Source organism: Rhinatrema bivittatum, chromosome 1, assembly GCF_901001135.1.
Source record: "Rhinatrema bivittatum chromosome 1, aRhiBiv1.1, whole genome shotgun sequence".
Classification (NCBI taxonomy): Eukaryota; Metazoa; Chordata; class Amphibia; order Gymnophiona; family Rhinatrematidae; genus Rhinatrema; species Rhinatrema bivittatum.
Window position 1 is genome coordinate 502015399 of NC_042615.1, and position 21484 is coordinate 502036882.

Here is a 21484-nt window from a genome sequence, read left to right on the forward strand (position 1 = left end):
CAAATGTAGGCCGAAGAAATCACCTCCTTCAACCAGCAAGTGATCGTAGACTTAGAAGCTTGCTTCCCCCTGTTGGGTCCACTCCACAGGACAAAAAGGTGATCGGAAACCCGAAAATCATTAGTGACCTCAAGATAGTGCAATAAGACTCGTTTGACAGAGACAACAAAGATCACTATTACCAAATGCCGCGATATCCTCTGGCGAAAAAGCAGGAAGTTCCACAGACTGGTTAACATGAAAAGACGAAACAACCTTAGGTAAGAGACGCCAGAGTCCGAAAAACGCAAGTAAGGGTCTCTACAGGATAGAGCTTGAAGCTCAGACACCCTCCTGGCAGAGCAAATAGCGACCAAGGAGACAGTCTTGAGAGTCAAGACTTTGAGAGTGGCTCAACGGAGAGGCTCGAACGGTGCCGAACAAAGAACTCGAAGAACCAAGTTTAACACTCCACGAAGGACAAATAGACCGGACAGGCGGTTTCAGGTGCTTAGCACCCCTGAGAAAATGTACAACATCCGGATGAGAGGAGACTGCCCGACCTTTGATAGAGCCCAGGAGGGAACCAAGAGCCGAAACCTGAACTCGCAGGGAGCTAACTGAAAGACCCTTGGAGAGACCATGCTGAAGAAAAGTGAAAATAACCGCAACCGAAGGCGAATGTGCCGAAACACTCAACTCCTTGCAGACGTTTTCAAAAACCTTCCAGACCCAGACGTAGGTAAGCGATGTAGACTGTTTGCGAGATCTGAGGAGTGTGGCAATAACTTCATCCTTATATCCTCTTCGTCTCAAACGTCTCCATTCAAAAGCCATGCTGCTAGACAGAAGCGATCCGCCTGGTCGAAAAATACGGGACCCTGCCGCAGAAGATGGGACAGGTGACCGAGACAAAGAGGTCCGTCCACAGTGAGATTCACCAGATCTGTGAACCACGGCTGTCGGGGCCATTCGGGGGCCACGAGAATGACCGGATCGCGATGGAGTTCTAGTCTCCGTAGAACCTTCCCCACTGTTTGCCACGGTGGAAATACGTAGAGAAGAACGTCGAAGGGCCAGAGAAGAACCAGCACATCCACACCTTCCGAACAATGCTCCCTCCACCGGCTGAAGAACCGGGGAGCCTTGGCGTTGGATAGTGTCGCCATGAAGTCCAGGTGAGGGGGACCCCACCTGTGCACGATTAGGTCCAGCGCTTCTTCTGACAGCTCCCACTCGCCGGGATCAAGATGTTGTCGACTGAGGAAGTCGGCTTGAATATTCTCCTTGCCTGTTATGTGGGAGGCCGCCAGGCGATCCAAGTGCCTCTTTGCCCAGAGAAAGAGCTTGCTGGCCTCTAGCGCTATTAGATGACTTCGAGTCCCCCCCTGTCGATTTATGTAAGCCACCGTGGTGGAATTGTCCAATAGCGCCCGGACCGCTTTGTGGCGAATCAGAGGAAGAAAAAAAATATGCGAGCCAGGAGAACCGCTCGGGCTTCTAGACGATTGATGTGCCACAGAGACTGGGAGAGGGACTAGAAACTTTGAGTCATTTGAGATTGGCAGACAGCCCCCCAACCAGAGAGGCTGGCATCTGTCGTCACAATGACCCAAGAGGGAGTCAAAAGAGGCATCCCCTTGAGAAGATGTGCCGGGAAGAACCACCATTGTATATTGGCTATGGTAGAGTCAGAGAGGGAGAACCTCTTGGTACTGCTCGGACATCGGTTTCCAACGGGATAACAATGCTTTCTGTAAAGGACGCATATGAGCAAACGCCCAGGGGACGAGATCGATCATGGAAGCCATGGTCCCTAAAACTTGCAGGTAATCCCATGCCGTGGGAAGCGGTAGAGAGACAAAAGTGTTCAACTGATCGATCAGGTTGAGAGTCCGCGAGTCCGAAAGAAAAAAAAACTTTCCCGACCCGAGTGTTGAAAAGAGCACCAAGGAATTCCAGCTCTTGTGAGGGCTGAAGATTGCTTTTGGAATAGTTGATTATCCAGCCGAGAGATGCGAGTAGGGCTAAAACTCTGTTTATCGCGTGCGTGCAGAGGGCAGCAGACTTGCCCCTTACCAACCAATCGTCTAGATAAGGATGGACTAAAATCCCTTCTTGTCAGAGAGCTGCCGCAATGACTACCATGATCTTGGTGAAGGTGCGGGGAGCGGTGGCGAGACCGAAGGGAAGGGCCCGGAACTGGAAGTGCTGGTCTAGGATCTGAAAGCGAAGGAATCTTTGATGTTCCCAACAGATGGGGATGTGAAAATAAGCCTCTGTCAGATCGAGGGAAGCGAGGAACTCGCTGGGACGGACCGCCGCAAACACCACGCGCAGGGTTTCCATCTTGAAACGGGGCACCTTGAGGGCCCGATTGACCCTTTTGAGATCCAGGATGGGGCGAAAGGAATCGTCCTTTTTGGAAACAACAAAGTAAATTGAATACTGGCCGGCGCCCTGTTCTTGCACCGGTACCAGAAGGATCGCCCCCAAATCCTGAAGTCTCAACAGGGTGTGACAGACCACAGGTCGCTTGGAACGGCCGCAAGGCGACACGATATATAGATCCGGCAGGTCCCTGGCAAACTCTAACGCGTAGCTGTGTTCTATCACCTCGAGGACCCAGAGATCAGATGTGATTTTGGCCCACTCCTCGAGAAACAGAGAAAGATGTCCACCTAAGTTTCATTCGGAGGAATGGACCGGCCGAATCTCATTGGGGAGCTGACTTAGTGGTCGTGTGTTGCTGATGGCCATCCTGGAAGCCTCGATGGCCGCAAAAGGAATGGGACCAAGACTGGGACCTGGAGACACCACCCCTGGGGAAGCCCTGGTGCCGTAACGGCAGTTTCCCCTAAAGCGAGTGAGAGTCAGAAAAAAAAAAAGGACTTCAACTGTTTGGGACAGTCCTCTGGCAGCTTGTGGACCTTGTTCTCACCCAAGGATTTAATAAACTGCTCCAGGTCCTCACCAAAAAGCAACTTGCCCTTGAAAGGAAGAGTGCCCAACTGAGCTTTTGAAGACGTATCAGCAGACCAATTACGTAGCCAGAGAAGACATCTGGACGAGACCGCAGAAACCATAGCCTTTGCCCGGACACGAAGCAAGTCATAGAGGGCATCCGCACCATAGGCTATAGCGCCCTCCAAGTGTTCAGCTTGCTCAGCCTCTGCAAACGGGAGGTCCTGGGTGCTGAGTAACTGTTGCATCCACCTAAGGCTTGCCCGCTGCTTGAGACTGCTGCAAATAGTCGCCCGGACTCCGAGAGCCAAAACTTCAAAGATGCGTTTCAAATAAAATTCAAGCTTAAGGTCCTGCACATCCCGTAATGCTGTAGCGCCCACAACAGGAATGGTGGTACGTTTCGTCACCACGGTGACAGAAGAATCTACCTTAGGAATCTTTAACATGTCCAGGCAGTCCTCAGGGAGCGGGTATAGCTTATCCATAGCCCTACCAACTCGAAGCCCTGTCTCTGGGGAATCCCATTACCGTAGGAGAAGCAAACGGTGCATTGGATGAAACGGGAAAGTACGCGGTAACGCCCGAGTCCCACCAGGACCGGGTCCGCGTTTGGTGCCATCGCTGCCGCCACAGAATCATCTGGTGGGGCTTCAGTTCCCAGTTTCTGGAGAACGAAGGGAATAAGAGGCTCCAGTTCCTCTCGCTGAAATAAGCGCAGGACACGGGGATAGTCGCCCTCTAGTGGGGGGGGGGCTTGAGCCGTGGTATCATCGTCCCCTAGGTCAAGCGGGTCTAAAGGAGGCTGTGGGTGGGGGGGTCCACCGGGGGAGGGGGAGCACCCGGGACCATATGAACCCTAACCAGGCCCAGAGGGTCCGGAACATCAGGGGACGGCACAGGAAAAAGAGCAGGTTTCGGAGGAAGGGGAACAATTGGGGGGGGGGGGGTCCACCTCCCTCTGTAAACTGGCCAAGTAAGATTCATGCATTAAAAGGACAAAAATCAGAGGAAAAACGGGTCCGGGCAGAATTTTTCACGGGGGGAGGGGGGTGGGGGGATCCCACCCCCCTCCCCCTCCCTGAGAGAGAATCTGACTCAAATCGGGAGGCCGACTCTCCACAAGCTAAACAAAAAGGTGGCCGTGACATGGAGCAGGAAAGCGGCTGCAAAGCTAATTGAAAACAGCTGAACTGGGAGCCCCTGAGGAGCTGGGCGGGAGATTGAACCCCGCTCACTCCTCACAAAATCAAACTGCTGCCTTTTTTTTTTTTTTATTTAAACAAAGACAAGTAAAAAATATATTCTGTGAAAGCTTGGGAAAACAAAAACAGTTTATTCACATTATTATTATTATTATTATTCATTGCATTCACAGAGGCAGGGGTATAATAATCCTCCCTGAAACTCCACCGAGGTATGGGCATCTTGGGGCACGGCAGCAGAAACAAAACGTGGGAAGAGGGACATGCACCACCAGTATCACCCACACTAGGTCACCAGGAAGGGAACCTAAGCTGACAGAAATCAAGGGGCAAAGCCCCCCTAGGAACCCCAAGAGCGAGGGAGACAGAACTGTCTGCCCTGACACAGTCAGTCAGAGAAAAAAAAAAATCTTTTTTTTTTTTTTTTAATATATATTTAAAAATTAAGAAGTAAATTAAAAGAGTACTTGCGTGAGCTTGCCCCAGAGAAAGGAGAGGAAAGAAAACACAGAGGGCAAGCTAAACAGGGAACCAAAGGGTGAGCTGTTCCACCTGCTGGAGACAGACAAATACTGAGGGTTCCAGGGTGGGTTCCGTCCTTATATGGGCTGCCCTTAGAACTTTGGTCTGCTCCACCTGCTGGAATGGGGGCTTAACCCATGGTCTGGACTGATCCGGGTACATACAGGGAAACATAATCTGCAACATTTTCTTTGAATCATAGGAGGTAGAAGGCACAAGTCAGTCATTCTCTGCGACCTGCTCCTTGGCCTCATAATTTTTCCTGGTATATTGTTTCTTGGGCGGCCGTTTTATTTTCCCAGGCTATTCCCTCCAAATGGCAGGCAAGGGTCTTTAGTCATCTTTGATACTCTGGGAAAACAGTTATTACCAACAAAATAAGGATTTTGTACCCTTCTCCGGAGGAGCTCAGCTCTGGTGCATCTGCTGTTATCAGGTGGCCCCTTATAAATCAATTTATTTGACTATATTATTAAACAGCTCAGTATTTTTTCTAAACAGTCAATTATTTCCACCAAAAAACTCAATTTATGAACATATGATATAATTTCCCTGGAAGTAATTACATTTTTCACATAAATCCAATTCAAATAGATGCATTTCGGCTCCCCTGATTCTGAAAATATATATTCTGTGACTTATACAATTTAAACTCTCTCTCATATCTACTGGTGACAATGTTTTATAAATTAATGAAAACATCTGTTGGATCTCTGCAATAGTAAATACTTCTCCAAAATCTGCCCTCCAGAAATCAATCTTTGACGAGAAGTGGTATTCATAACCTCCTTTAACATAGTATACCATATAGCTATTTTATTGATTTAACTAGTAGTATTCTAAAATAATTCTTCCATTTCATTACTTATTATATACTATAAGTTATCCTTACTTCATGACAATAATGGCGAGTTTGTAGATAAGCAAAAAAAGTGATTGGAATATCATATTTCTCTCTTAACTGCTGACATGAGAACTCTGTTTCATGAACCAAATGATCTAACATAAGAATTCGCAAAAATAGGAGAAGTATGGAGAAAATGAGGGTTCTTATCCACTTGAAGAAACTTTTTTAATTCAAAAAAATGAAATGAAAATTGTTTACTTGGACTGCTTGTACACGCGGAGTTGCCTGCTTAATAAGTTGAATGAAGAAACTTCTAAAGTGGATAAGAACCCTCATTTTCTCCATACGCCTCCTATTTTTTGCGATTTCACATTGAGTGTGGCTATTTACTCCAACCTTTTGCTTTTGGAATTTATCTAACACAGGAATTGCTATGCTGGGTCAGACCAAGGACTATTGAGCCCAGCATCTTGCCTCTGACAGTGGCCAATCCAGGTCACAAGTATCTGGCAGGTCCCAGAAAGTAGATCTAAATTCCTCTTACTCAGTCCCTGGGACAGCAATGGTTTTCTTTAGTCTTGTTGGCTAATAATGTGTTATGGACTTTTTCTCCAGGAACTTGTCTAAACCTCTTTTAAAACCCACTATGCAAGCCACCTTGATCGTGTCCTCTAGCAACAGATCCATAGCTTGATTGTGCACAGAGTAAAAAAGTACTTTCTACAATCTGTTTTGAATCTGTTGAGGAAACAAAGAAGTTGAGGGGACTGGTGTTACCTGATTTAAGAATGTATAACATAGCATGTTTGTTAAGATTTGTGTATGAGTAAGTAAAGAGATAATAAATATGATCAGGAATCTTTACTCACAGAATTGATTTAATCTTAATGGACAATAAATTTACTACATATGAAATGAATTAAAATATCAGAGCAATGGAGGGTTCAGTTTTGGTTAACATGGTGTAATAAAAGAGATCTTCCTAAATCCACCAGAAAATCAACATTCCTTAAAAAAAAACAAAAAAAAAACAGAAAACGTTATTTAATTCCTCTCTGTTTTAACTCCATGCTCTTTTATTACACCATATAAAAGAAGTAATATTGGACTTGAAAATCTGGATGTCTCTTTTTAACCCATGCAGGCATTTGAAAAGGATATAAAACCTTAAAAGGGAACTTTAAAAGCCTGATGCTCGCCAAAACCGGGAGATACGCGAATGCCGGGTCAGCATGCACCGGGAGGATTTTAAAAGCCGCCCGAGTACACCCGTATCTCCCACTACACGCACAAATAAATAGTGATGTGCAAAGCTTCGTTTTCGGGGGGAGCCGAATTTTGGGTTAGTGCGCACTACCATTTTGGGAAAAATTCATTTGGGTTTTGTTGAAATTGCCTAATTCGTCCCGAACGAATGCACAACCCTACAAATAAATAGTTTCAATAAAAGGGGGTGGGGCATGGGGTGTTCCTCGATTTCACAATGAAACCAGCGTGTAAGTACTTGCTCACGTAAATGTACTTCTGCTATGGATGTGGTGTAACTAATAAAATAAAAACATCTAGGTATGTCTGTGGGGTTTTAAGGGTCGGGGCTAACAGGGAAAAAGGCAGGATATTACACTAGGGGGGGTTTGGAAGTCCTATCCCTTATCTGGGTGAACTGGAAACAAAAGGGGAAAACTAATAATGGCATTGGTGCGCATGTACATTAAAATCCCCCCAGTATTGTGATAGTAGTGGCATCTGCGCATACTCACTTAAAATTGCACGTATATCTGCACGCGGTCAGATTGTTATACCATTCGCACACACACTTGCATATGTTATAAAATAGCCACGTCCCTGGCCGCAGGCTGGCAAACGCACACAACTATTTGAAAGTTACCATCCCCGATAGCATCATCCTTTTTACCAAAGCACACCTACCCATAAGCAATAAGGGCAACATTTTCCATTTATCCAGTAATAACATTATCTAAAAAAGTTTTCTGTATATTAAGAGCACTCACGTCCTTAATATTTTTCCCAGTTTTTATTGTTGCGTCCGGTCGCAAACAGCTGCGACCGCTCTGCCTCACCTCTCTTTTACCTTTCTCCTCCTCCTTCGGAAGGATGGCTGCCTCCGTTGCTGTTTGCCGAACCCCTCAGCGTCTCCGAGCCAGCATGGGCGTCCCCGTCCGCCAAGCTTCTTCCTGAGGCCTCCTAGGGCGCGCGCGTGCACGCTGCCCACGTTCTTAAACACGTCATGGCGGGAACCTCGGGGGCGGCCCCACCGCATGACGTCAGTACCTCCGGGTATTTAAACCTCCGCTCCAATTCATCAAGTTAGCAAGGACTTCGGTTTTGCTACTCTGACCGCTTCTAAGCTGCTCGCTTGGATTCCTCACTACCCTCCGGGGTATTTCGCTACCTACTCAAGCTCTGGGTACCCGCTCCTCGGGGGCTCCTCGCTTTTACTCGCCCTCCGGGGTTATTCAGCCTAATCTTCAGGATACCCGCCCCTCGGGGGTCTTGTCTGCTTTATTTCAGGTACTCTCAGTGCTCCTAGGTACTCGCTCCTCAAGGGCCTATCCTGCGCTGGGTATCCTGCACCTCGGACCATGGGTCCTTCTCTTCACTAGACTACTGAAGGAAGCTAATATCGCTGCTACCCAGCGAGTACTACTACGCTCTAAGATCTCCTCGCTCCATCCTTCAGGTTCACAGCCTATCCCGCGCTGCGGAACACTACCGGACCTTCGCTACATCTGGGTGAGATCATCAACTACATCACTGCGGAGACTATCTGGAGCCTTATATTGTGATATTGCTGGACTACAGCACTGTCCGTTCCTCAGACAAGGATCATCTTTATCACAGCAGTATAATAAAGCTTCCTTTCCTCTGTGTCCGCTTGCTATTAAGTCTTGCCTATTGTTGTGGTTCCCCACGGGGCCCCTCTCCGTGGGAGAGTTATCGCCACTTCAACCAAGAGTCCACATTATGCCACAAACCCAACACTTATTCCCAAATGTTTAATATTATCTTTTAACCATTTCAATGGAAAAGGGCATTGCCAAATTTCTTTTAAAATATTATCTAAAAGCAAAACTTCAGACTACGTATAGATTATCTTGAGACCAGAGAATGCCCCAAAGCTCTCCATAATCAGAATGATTTTAGATAAAAAGTTATTTGGATTGCTAATATAAAGAAGCTTATCATCTGCAAATAGGCTCATTTTAAGTCCTCTTGTCTCCAGTCTCAATTCCCTGGAAAGATGTCATTCCTCTTAATTTTATCACCAGAGGTTCTAGAGTTAGTAAAGGCGATATAGGACACCCCTGCCAGATCCCCCCTAAGCAGTTCAAACGCCCGAGTCAATTCTCCATTTACAAGCAATCCCATCATTTCAGATGCACTTTTATCGCTGAGCGCACTGAAAAAAAAAGTTAAAAAAAAAAAGAACCTCTGCCAGCCGCTTTGAAGACCGATGCTGATATGCTCGGCGTTTGTTTTCATAACCGGCAGACCGCCGGTAGCGCGACCCCCTAATTTGTTTAAGAAAGTGGGCGCTGAAAAGTCAGCGCCCACTTTTCGCATCTAATATTGCATCGGCCTCTTTGTTACTTCTCTTAAAAATCTGAATAGAAGTTAATAAGAACATAAGAAATTGCCATGCTGGGTCAGACCAAGGGTCCATCAAGCCCAGCATCCTGTTTCCAACAGTGGCCAATCCAGGCCATAAGAACCTGGCAATCACCAAGAAGATCCCATGCTACTGATGCAATTAATAGCAGTGGCTATTCCCTAAGTAAACTTGATTTAATAGCAGTTAATGGACTTCTCCTCCAAGAACTTATCCAAACCTTTTTTGAACCCAGCTACACTAACTGCACTAACCACATTCTCTGGCAACAAATGCCAGAGCTTAATTGTGCGTTGAGTGAAAAAGAATTTTCTCTGATTAGTCTTAAATGTGCTACTTGCTAACTTCATGGAATGCCCCCTAGTCCTTCTATTATTCGAAAGTGTAAATAACAGAGTCACATCTACTCGTTCAAGACCTCTCATGATCTTAAAGACTTTTATAATAGCCACTGAATATCTTCCCTATACAAATCCAGTCTGGTCTTTGTGAATAATTTGTTTAATACTACTGGCCAAAACAGCAGAGTGTATCTTACTATCTTGGTTTAACAAGGAGATAGGTCTATATGCTCCAGGTTTTTCCCCAACTTCAATATCATAATGAAAGTTGCTTTGAGCCTTCTCAAAATGCCCTACATTCCCAGACTCTTGATAGACGTCTTTCGCGTGGTAGTATAAAATCACATAGTATTTTATAGAATTCTGGCCCAAATCCATCAGGCCCAAGTGATTTTGTCAATCTTAATTGTGATATCGCTTTCTTATTTCTAATTCTTTTATAGGGGCCTCCAACAGAAGATATTGATCCTCTGTCGACTGAGGAAATACCAACCCCCTTAAAAAAAAACAAACAAACCCATGCAATTTAAACACAATAAGGACTTTAAAATGTAGAATTTTGTAATACTGTTCAAATGCTTCAGCTTTCTTTGATGTCGAATTTGGTCGCTGACCTTGCTAGATTATCTTGGTTATTACATTTTTCCTTTTTTCATTCTTTGCCAGACTGGCTAGTAGTTTACCTGTTTTACTACCCCACTGATGTCATTTATATTTTAAAGAACTGTAAGCTCCTTGCTGCTTTAATATCTAGTAAGTTAATCAGCATGTTTTATTGTTGACATTTCCTTTTTTGTATCATTTGCTAAGGTTTGCACATCTGCTTGCTTTAGTTCCTGTAATCTCTTGTGTAGCTCTGCTGTTTCACTGTTCCTTATCGTATGCTGATGAGCCCGATATGCAATAATTTCTCCTCTTAGTACCACTTTAGCTGTGCTCCAGAAAGTAATAGCCTGATAATGCAGTTTATAATCTTCCCATGCATTTCTCAAATACGTGACATATTTCTGATACTTAAATACTGTTGGATTCATTTTCCAACTTGCCTCTCCTTACACTTTTTTTTTAATAATTCAATCTAGACTTTTATCGCTTCATTATCTGAAAAGGGAATTTCTTCAGTTTCGCATAGTTCAATGTTGGCAAAGTGTGTCTCCGAATATAATCTATCCTATTGTATACGTTATGAACAGGAGAATAAATGTAAACTGGTTTTCATCTCATTTAAACGCATCAAAAACCTGAAGTTCTCTGCACAATAATCCCTGCATCATCCCTCAAACCACTCCAAATACTGCAGAACTCTGCTGCCAGAATCCTTACAGGAAAAAAAAGAAATGAGCACATAACACCCATCTTGTCCTCTCTTCACTGGCTGCCTATTTCTGCACGAATTACCTACAAATCAATGACCATCATTCACAAAATCCTAAACGATGTTCTTCATGGACTAAAAGGCTTAAACATAACCCCCCAAAACCCACAAAGAAACCTACGCTCTAACAACGCTGGATACTTAAACATCCCCACCATAAGAGATGCTCATCTTTCAACTACACGAGAAAGAGCATTTTCCATTGCTTCCCCCAAAATTTGGAACACCCTACCCAAAGAACTGAGGACCCAGCACATCTTGAAAACATTTAAAAAAGACCTAAAAACATTTTTATTCCGCAAATTCTACTCTAACTATCAGACACCTGATCATCCCAGCTCTCAGCCGAACTCACATACATAATCCTCTTTCTTCATGCTCTCCTGATGTACCCCCTACCCTCTTTTTCACCCCTCCCTCCTCTCTTACTTGATACGTTAAGTTTTTATGAAAATGTTCTCCTCACTCTACTGTTTCTCAACTACTAAGAAAAAATGTATATTGTTCACAAAACTCTACTGTTCACAATTACTTTTAATTACATTCTATTGTATGATAATTGCATATTTTGTAAACCGTTATGATGGCTCTACCGAATAATGGTATATAAAACTCTACAAATAAATAAATAAATAAACTCACTCACTCCAATGTCTTTTTCATTATTCTATGGTGTTCTTTATGGTTTACATCAATGTGTGGGTTATCTGTTATATTAAAGTCACCTCCAATCACTGATATTCATCCCATTGCACCAGTTTTGCTAATATTGAGTTAAAAGAAACTGTAAATATTGATTAGAGCATGAAGATTACACAATGCTACTTTTGACTATAAAGCGTGCCTAGAACAATTATGAATCTCCCATTATTGTCTTAGCCTTTCCATTTCAAAAGGAGTATTCTTATTAATCAAACTTGCTTCTCTTTACTTCCCTGTAAAGGAAAAGAAAAAGCATTGTTCCATCCACTCTCTCTTTCATTTTTGATGTTCTTGATCATTCAGATGTGTTTCTTGGATAAACACTATATTAGTTTTCCATTTCCTAAATGTTCCAAGCACTTCTTTCCTTTTTATTGGAAAATATAAACCATCAATATTGAAAATATATATTGTCACATTAGCCATAATACAACAAAAATAAGAATTCAAGTTTCAAAAAGACAATGATTTTCTCCCAGCCTGGATCTCATCCAAACCTCGTCACTTCACAACAAAGTCTCAGACCGTCAGCAAATTTCCAAACTGCTATGCATGGCACACACCCGTCCCTGCTGCAAACACTCACTCCACACTTGCAAACCCATTCATCATTGATACATAGTCTGTCATCCAGTGACAGGAAATTAGAAACACAAACTACACACATTCATTCCCCCACCTCCCTCTTTTCCACCCCAACCTCTCCCCCATAAACATCTTTACCAACTGTCTTGATTGTTATTCGCACAAGATGGTAAACATCTCCTCACTCTGCCCTCCTCCTTCAGCACATAAGGCATTAAACAGAAACATGGCACGAATCTTAGGTACAACATTAAATGTACAGAGATATTTCAACATTTATAACATCTCTGCTTGCGGTACATAAAATGATGCAAAGGGTTTCCAGATGTGTTCAGTGGGCTCTTGGATCAGGTCATGCAGATGTGGAGTGGACCTGTAATAGAGACAGCTGGGGTGGGAGCTCTCTGACTGACAGGAAGGTCTCCCTGTACCTCCCCCCATGCCACCCCCTCAGTGCTGGCTCAAAGAAAGCATCGTAAACACCACCTTCAAAAACTTTATTTTGGGGTTTTCCAGCCAGCAGCTCCGTGCATTAATTTGCATAGGGTAAAAGGTTACACACTGAATACATCAGAATTCACGGGAATGAAACAGTCAGAATCCCTGCTTCTCCCAACACAAGCAGGATTCAAGAGACACATTGAAAGCCACCTCCTCCTTCCTAGATCTCCCTCCACTCTCCCCAGAATCGCCATGGGATGGGATTCTCCAGTTCACAACTCCCCATTTCACTCCCCTTAATACTCCGTGGCCTTTCTACACCACCCTGCATCCCGGGGGTCAGTCTGAACTATCACACTCCTCTTTTAAGGAACAGGCTTTACTCCGTTGCCGTGCCCATATCATGATCCACGTCCAAAAAGGGGCCAAAATGCAATTTCTGCTCTGAAACATTTACTCGCATCTCTTGGGTCTTCCACCTCCCACACGGTCTGTTCCCCTCCCACGTAGGCTTTACCCGGCATCCGCACGCAATGGACCTCTTGGGACATTCTTCATTTCAGAACCGCCCCACTCCTGCTCTCCGAGCGCCAATTCCTCTAGGAGAGGGACCACCTCTTCTTCAACCCAACCCCCGGACATTTCCTCAGGAGAAGGGGAAAAAAAAAAACCAAAAACCCCCTCTCTACACTCCATGGCCGCAGGCTGACAACCCCAAGTGGCTACATCCCTGGAGGGTCCCCCTCACCACCCCGACCTGAGAAGGGCAGGGTCCAACAAGGGCCCCACCCGGCAAGTTTTCCTACTTCTACTCCTGCTAAACCCTGGTTACCCAATCACAGAAACCCACACTATTTATCCCAAATCATATTCTCACATTAACCTACAATGCGCACATCTCTTAAAAATGCCAACCAGTGGTCTTTTTGAGATACTGAAACAAAAAAAAAAAAAGCAAAACCATTATCAACCCATGTTAAAACATGATACATGCAGGATACGATGCGATGTTTCTAACAAACGTCGGTATATAAAAATCGTTAAATAAATAAATATCCCTCACCCAAAATGTCTTGAGCAACTAGAAACCAAAAGGAAGGTCTAGTTGTTATTCAAGTTAATATAAACTAGGTCTTATGAAAGGGTAATTGCCTATTATCCAAAGAACCCCCATCTACTGATATATAAGGATAAATAATGGACAAATCGGAGAACATCCAACTCTGAGGAATAACTGAAATATTTTAGTTTAAGGAGAAGTAATCATGTTATGACTTGAATATTAAACTCCAGCATGAAAGAATCTCTGCACCTTGTACATCCCTTGCAATACCAACCTCCCAGCCACTCGGTTACCCCATATCAGAATTAAACAGCCTCCTCCTTGTAACACACTTATTGGAAGAAAAAAAACTTAAAAAATAATAAAACAAAAATTTAGTTCAGCAATTCTGTCCAATTTACAAAACCATTATGTAATGGCTCCATTTTATAACTGAACTCTCATTAGCCCCCCCCCCCCCCCCATTTAAAGGTAAATTGCACCCCAGGTAAGCAGTTGGGCTTTTCTCCTCCATGCAGCAGCAGCCTCAGACTCCTTTAGCAGTCAGGACAATCCAACTGTGTTTACAGGCCTGAATTTGTCAATGGGAACACTAGGCCTGTGCAGAATCTCCCTCAGCAGAGATCTGCCCTCTGCTTCCTGATCCAGCCCCTCCCTTCCCAGGCTGGGTGCAGGAAGAGAGGGGGTGAGCCTGAAGCAGTCACAGCAAAACAAAGAAGCACTAGTCTCTAATCCTCTACAGCCCTCCCCTCCAGTCATTAATAAGTGGAGGTTGAGAGTCTGGAACAGAGAGAGCAAAGGGAGATAGTATTGGGGAGGCTGTGTGTGTGTGCCACATTGGGTAAATGCTTGGAGAGGGAAAGCAAGAAGGGGCAGGACCAGAGCACCTGCTTTCTCTTCCTCTTCCCCCCCCCCCCCCATTCAGAACATAAGAACATGCCATACTGGATCAGACAAAGGGTCTATCAAGCCCAGCATCCTGTTTCCAACAGTGGCCAATTCAAGTCACAAATACCTAGATCTCAAGCTACTATTGCTTATTAATGAATAGCAGTTTATGGATTTTTCCTCTAGGAACTTATCCAAACTTTTTAAAACCCAATTATACTAACTACTGTAACCACATCCTCTGGCAATGAATTCCAGAGCTTAACTATGCGCTGAGTGAAAAAGAATTTTCTTCAATTTGTTTTAAATAAGCTACTTGCAAACTTCGTGGAGTGCCCCCTAGTCCTATTATCTGAGAGAGTAAAAAACCGATTTACATTAACTTGTTCAAGTCCTTTCATGATTTTGTAAAACTCTATCATATCCCCCCTCAGTTGTCTTTTCTCCAAACTAAACAGCCCTAACGTCTTTAGCCTTTCCTCATGCTACTTATCATTTTAGTCACCTTCTTCTGCTCTCACTTTCTCCAGTGCATCTTTTTTGAGATGCGGTGACCAGAACTGCACACAGTGCGGTCTCACCACGGAGAGATACAGAGGAATTATGGCATCCGGTGTTTTATCTGCCATTCCCTTCCTAATAATTCCTAACATTCTCTCTCTCTCTCTTGATTTCAGATTCTATTCCCCAGATGCTAGACCCCCTCTTCCCCAGAACCAGGAACCCATCCCCCAACCCCTGTTCTTTCCTTATCCCCCTCACTCCCAGGACGTCTCCCTCCTCTTCCCTCATCCCTGATTTTCTCCCCCCTCCCCCTACTGAGGTTATACCCAGAGAATCAGTGAGAACCGGGGGGGGAATCAGACCTCAGCACTCTAATCCTATTCTCTCACCATGATCTCAGAAAAAGGGGTGGGGTGACTTTACACTGCTGCCAGACACACTTACCCCGAGTTACCTATGAGAATGAGCTTCAGGTGCGACCTCCTAAACATGGCACAGTGCAGCAAACCTGCAGGGTAGAAAGAGAGAGTGTAAGAGCCCCATGTCCCGGCAGCGCCTTCAAGGGCCACGGGTCAAAGAGCACCTGGAACCCAGAGACTTTGCAAACGATTACATATACGTTATGTTTAAAAATTAAAATGAAACAAGTCAAATCTGCGTTTTAGCTTAAAAAAATTTTTTTTTTAAAAACCCAACTCTGTAAACATTTTCTCCACCGCTGATTTAACTCTTCTGCCTCCTTGGAATTGCAGCAGAACGGGGCCTCCCTGGGTTTAAAGGCCCAGCCGGAATATCTGGTATTGGCCTCCCATCTTTCGGGGAGGGGCGGAGAGTTTCCATTGTGACCGGCACAGTTGCGCTCCCAGGCCTGGGACGACTCCAAAGTGGAACCGAGAACGCTGTGCGAAATCTTCTGCACACGTTTTTTTTTACTTTCCCTCAGGCACCCGGCTTGCCGCTTCCTGTACCTGCCGAGCCCTGGCGAACATACTTTGCGCTCCACTGGCCCAGCCTCGCTGACAAAACTCCCGAGGATTTAAAGTTCCGGCATCTGGCGCTGGCGCGCACCCTGCTCCCTACCCGCGGGAGGTGGGGGGAGCTTTCCTAGCCTGGCAGATTCTCCCCGCCGTCCAACGGCCTCCTGTGCCCCTTACCTTCCCGCGCTCTCTTTCTTGGGCTGCTTTCAGGCGGCTCTTTAACTCGCTCTAAGCTGTTAGCGCTGCGTAAGTAATTAAACAAAACAAAAAAAAAAAGGCACCAGTTGCAGAGTTGGCACAAGAAGCTAACTCATAGTTCCTGGTTCCTGCTATTAGAAGAAGAGGAAGACGGGAGGGAACGAGGGAGGGGATGGGTCTATAAGATGTATGTGTTAAAAAAAAAAAAGAAATGAGTCAGTCCGGCCATGTTTGTGCTGCCTTCAAATCCCACCTGGCACTTTTTCCAGGTGGAAGGACGACACGCCGTTCACCTAACTGTAAATTGCTAAAAGAATAAAAATGTAGACTAGATAAGCAGATAAAGCCCTCCAAGTGCATTCACTTTGCTCCATTTCTCTTTCATACGTAGGGACCTTGGTTTTCTGTTTTTATTTTATTTTTTCCCAGGAATTTATCAATGGGGGAACATATTGAAAAGCCATTTAGATGGATAACAGGAAAGTTGTCCGTCTAAATGGCTTAGGCACATTTTTTAAATGCTTACCCGCACCGTTGAATATCCCGGTTAAGTTAGCCGAATGTGGGTATCCGGCTAAATTAACTAGCCACTTAATGGCTGAATATTTACCCGTGTGTTTTATTACAAGAGCAAAAATAATACTTACCCCAAAAAATATTAGTCCTTTCTTTCTCCTGTTTTGGTTCTTGTAATAAACACGTGATAAATTACTGAGTGAAATAAAAAAAAAAAACAAAACTGAAAAATGAAGGACCCTAGTCATACTGTAAAACTATAAACCCCGCTTGATCTCCAAATTTATCCCTTGCCCCCTCAACTGCCAAGAATCCTGTGCCCATCCCAGGCTTTACCCCTCACTCTCCCACCGCTGAGGATCCTCTGTGCCCGTCCCAGGCTTTACCCCTCACTCCCCCACCACTGAGGATCCTCTGTGCCCATCCCAGGCTTTATCCCTCACTCTCCCACTGCTGAGGATCCTCTGTGCCCATCCCAGGCTTTACCCCTCACTCCCCCACCACTGAGGATCCTCTGTGCCCATCCCAGGCTTTACCCCTCACTCCCCCACCGCTGAGGATCCTCTGTGCCCGTCTCAGGCTTTACCCCTCACTCCCCCACCGCTGAGGATCCTCTGTGCCCATCCCAGGCTTTATCCCTCACTCTCCCACCACTGAGGATCCTCTGTGCCCGTCTCAGGCTTTACCCCTCACTCTCCCATCACTGAGGATCCTCTGTGCCCTTCCCAGGCTTTACCCCTCACTCTCCCACCACTGAGGATCCTCTGTGCCCATCCCAGGCTTTATTCCTCACTCTCCCACCACTGAGGATCCTCTGTGCCCGTCCCAGGCTTTATCCCTCACTCTCCCACCACTGAGGATCCTCTGTGCCAGTCCCAGGCTTTATCCCTCACTCTCCCACCACTGAGGATCCTCTGTGCCCGTCCCAGGCTTTATCCCTCACTCTCCCACCACTAAGGATCCTCTGTGCCCGTCCCAGGCTTTATCCCTCACTCTCCCACCGCTGAGGATCCTCTGTGCCCGTCTCAGGCTTTACCCCTCACTCTCCCACCGCTGAGGATCCTCTGTGCCCGTCCCAGGCTTTATCCCTCACTCTCCCATCACTAAGGATCCTTTGTGCCCGTCCCAGGCTTTATCTCTCACTCTCCCACCACTGAGGATCCTCTGTACCCATCCCAGGTTTTACCCCTCACTCCCCCACTGCTGAGGATCTGCTGTGCCCGTCCCATTTCTCAAATGATTTTGTTTTTTATTTGACTCCTCTATCCACTCATCTCCATATGCTGACACAACTTTTTTTATTATCGGCAATCTGACTAACTGTAGTACAGGTTTAGTAATCAGAATGGGAGGCCAGTATTTACAGCAAAACATCCTGCCTAGAGCAGGTACAGATCTGCTTACCCTGAGGACAGAGGATAGGAGTGTGTTTCTTGTAGAAGGCAAACTTCATCACCACTTTTCTTTCTGTTTTCATTGTTTGTGGATCAAATGCAAATTTGTTCTCAGGCTGGACTAAAAAGATAAGAGTACAGTCATTTTCACCCAGCTATTGACACAAGCAGGATTGCAAAAACCCAGCATGCTAAAAGGAGCTGAAGATTTACAAATATAAGCAGGAGCATAGGGGCGTTGCTAGCCATGTGCACACAGGGCTTATGCTACAGATCCCCTAGTCACCATCATCTAATCAATGCTGAACTTACTTACAAAAATCAAATAGTGAACCTCCCTGAAAATACATCCTCCTACATGTTTAGAAGGAAAATAAAAACTGAAACACTAACTAATGCTTTAGAAACCAAAATCAGCAACTTACATTTATTCAACTGCATTGAAGCTTCAACTCATGGGATTCAATGCTTAAGGAAATAGCCGACAAACTTAGCCCAATACAAACCAGAATCTCAAACAAACATAACATGCTCAACAAGGATTAAAGAATAAAAAAAACACCTTAGAACATTTGAAAAACAATGGCAAAAAAATCCTTCAGAAGAATCTCTAAAAAGATACAAAACTAATCTTTCTTAATATCGAACCCTCACAAAAATTGCTATGCAAAACGAATTCATGGAGTAATCTTCTACTCAAAAATTCCATTTGATACAATAAATAATTTGATTAAAGAACCTTCGTATAATCAAACAACTAACCGTGCTTTCTCTAAAAAATCATGCAATAAATATGCAACTGCTTTAATTGAAAAAATTCTGAAACTTATAGAACAATTTTCTATCACCACCTCTCCTTACAAATATGATAATATCGATCCTAAAGATAAATGGTCAGACTTTGATCCAGTCTCTAAATTAGAAATAAGCAAAATTATATCAAAACTTAACCAGCTACTCACCCTCTTGACCTGATTCCAGCCTCCTCACTAAAACAAGTAAACCAAACAATAACCCCTACAATCACCCCTACAATCCCAACTATGGTCAACCTCGCCTTCACTGAAGGCTATGTACCTCATAAGCTAAAACAGGCTGTAATTAAACCAATTAAAAAAAAAAAAATCTGGAAAATCTGACAACTGGGATAACTACCACCCTATCTCCAACTTAACCTTTCTTGCAAAAATCCTTGAAAAGGCAGCTCTCTCCCAACTTGATTCTCATCTTGATGACAAAAAACTCCTATACCCTAACCAATTCAGCTTCAGGAAGAATCATTCAACAGAAACCCTTCTTCAATCAGTAAGTGACCCTGTACTGCATGGCTTCGACTCCAACGAATCGTACAGCCTTGTACTAATTGACCTAACTGCCGCGTTTGACACTGTAGACCATAATCTTCTATGCCTCCAACTAAAAAACATAGGAATTGAAGGCAATGTCCTAAAATGGTTCTCCTCCTTCCTTACCGACAGATCCTTCCAAGTAAAACTTAATAATCTTCTTTCTGACACTTTCCAATGTACTACTGGCATCCCGCAAGGATCTTCACTTTCAGCGACTCTATTTAATATCTACACGCTGCCCCTCTGCATACTATTATCTGACCTTGGTTTAATTTCTTTCTGTATGCAGATGATCTGCAATTCTATATCCCTATTGCAAACTCATTTGAGAAAATAGCTTCACTTATATCTGAGTGTTACGATTCTGCCCGTGGTGGGACCACGGGCAGCCTCTCACCTCTTTTTTCTTCTCTTTTTCCCACGGCCCAGAGGCTGCCGACGCCTTCTCAGCACGGCTGGAGCCGCTCCTGTGCAGTCCTTGCGGCCAGGAGGCCGCCGATAGCGTTCCTACGCGGCCGGAGACCGCCGACCTTCTTGTTGCTGCACCGTGGCAGGGTGCCGCCACCACTCTCTATGCAGTCCAGAAATCACCGACGTTCCTGCACTGCTATCCGGCAGCAGGGAACTGCCTGGGTGCTGCTCTTTGTTGCATCCGTCGGTCTCAGACGGCTTCAACCTCTGTGCCTCACCTTTCTTCCTTCTCTCTCCTCAAGCCTTGGGAAGATGGCTGCTGCCGCGTCTTCATGCCGCTCTCTCCGGTGTCCCCGGATCGGCAACGGCGACGGTGTTCGCCATGATTTTCCTGAGGGTGCGCGCGCGCATGCCACCCACGTCTTTATCCACGTCATGTCGGGAAGCTCGGGGGCGTCTCCTCCGAGTGATGTCATCACATCCTAGTATTTACCCTGCCCTTCGTTTGCTAACAAACTGAGTTAGCAAGGATCGGATCGGATTGGAAAGGATTGGATTGCCTCCGGTCCAAGCTGCTCTGCCGCTTCCCAGCTGCCACGGGAAGCTCTCTCTGCCCTTCGGGGTGATTCTTCACTAACCTGGGTACCCGCTCCTCGGGGGCCCTTCTGCTCTATTTCAGGTACCTATCTTGGGATACCGGGTACTCGCTCCTCGAGGGCCTGCTCTCCCTAATCTGGTGCCTGCCATTGAACAACTGCTGCCTGCCAGGACCTTCAACTATACGGCTTCTGCTTCAGTGAGTACTAAGCCTTTCAGTCTGTCTCACCTTCAGCTTCAGCGCTCCAAGTCTACATCCGGGACCTGTCCCTGCTACGCCGCACTGTCTACCACCTACTCGAGTGTGAGACTGGTCTCCTCTGCCGACTATTACTATTACTGCTGGGTTACCTTCACTGATGCCCGCTCCCTGGGCAGTATCATCGAGCTGTACAATAAATACAACGTCTCTGTGTCTGCGTGTATAGAGTCTAGCCTAGTACTGCGGTTCCTCACGGGGCTTCTCCCCGTGGGAGTGACCATCACCGCAGTACCCAAGAATCCCCTCCAACACCTCATAACCAAAACACTCTTGCGGCCAGGAGGCCGCTGACCGCAATTCCATGCGACCTGGAGGCCGCTGACTTTACTATGTCCCCTCCGTGGGGAGGGGCCTTCATCCTCGACTTTGCTTGCGGCAGGGAGCCACCCACAGCTGCTTCTCCGCGGCAGGAAGCCACCTCCAATGTCGGGGGACTGTTCCTTGGCCCAGCTCGCCTCCTGCCCTGTGCTGCGGCAGGGACGCCGCTCTCCAGGCTCCTGCCTTCCATCTTCTTAGGCACAGGGCCGTACCTCCTCTCTATATTTAAAGGGCCAGTGTGGGAGTGGTCCTCCTATGATGTCATCGTGGGAGCCTCTTCAGCCCTATAAAAAGGGCTTGTTTTCATTGTTTCGTTGCCTTTGCAAGGAGCCAGTCCTCCTTAGGACTTCTCTTCATCCTGCTTCTCGTTGGCACTCTGTTCCATGTTGGAACTCCTCGTCTTTGTTAAGGTCTC

General features: G+C 45.6%; 1 protein-coding gene across 2 annotated transcripts in view; it reads right to left on the reverse strand.

Annotated features, from left to right (window-relative positions):
- Nucleotides 1–16356, reverse strand: part of LOC115095782 (ras-related protein Rab-7a-like) — a 71351-nt gene extending 54995 nt beyond the window's left edge. Inside the window, exons 1-2 of one of the 2 annotated variants that reach the window (XM_029609950.1) lie at nucleotides 16202–16356; nucleotides 15492–15555 (exon numbers count right to left, since the gene is read on the reverse strand). In XM_029609950.1, the coding sequence (XP_029465810.1) occupies nucleotides 15492–15538 (47 nt within the window). In that variant the 5' untranslated portion in view covers nucleotides 15539–15555; nucleotides 16202–16356. Of the gene's footprint in view, nucleotides 1–15491; nucleotides 15556–15743; nucleotides 16155–16201 lie in introns of those variants that run through there. The other variant, XM_029609958.1, reaches the window with a different exon arrangement.
- Between the last annotated feature and the right edge of the window lie 5128 nt (nucleotides 16357–21484).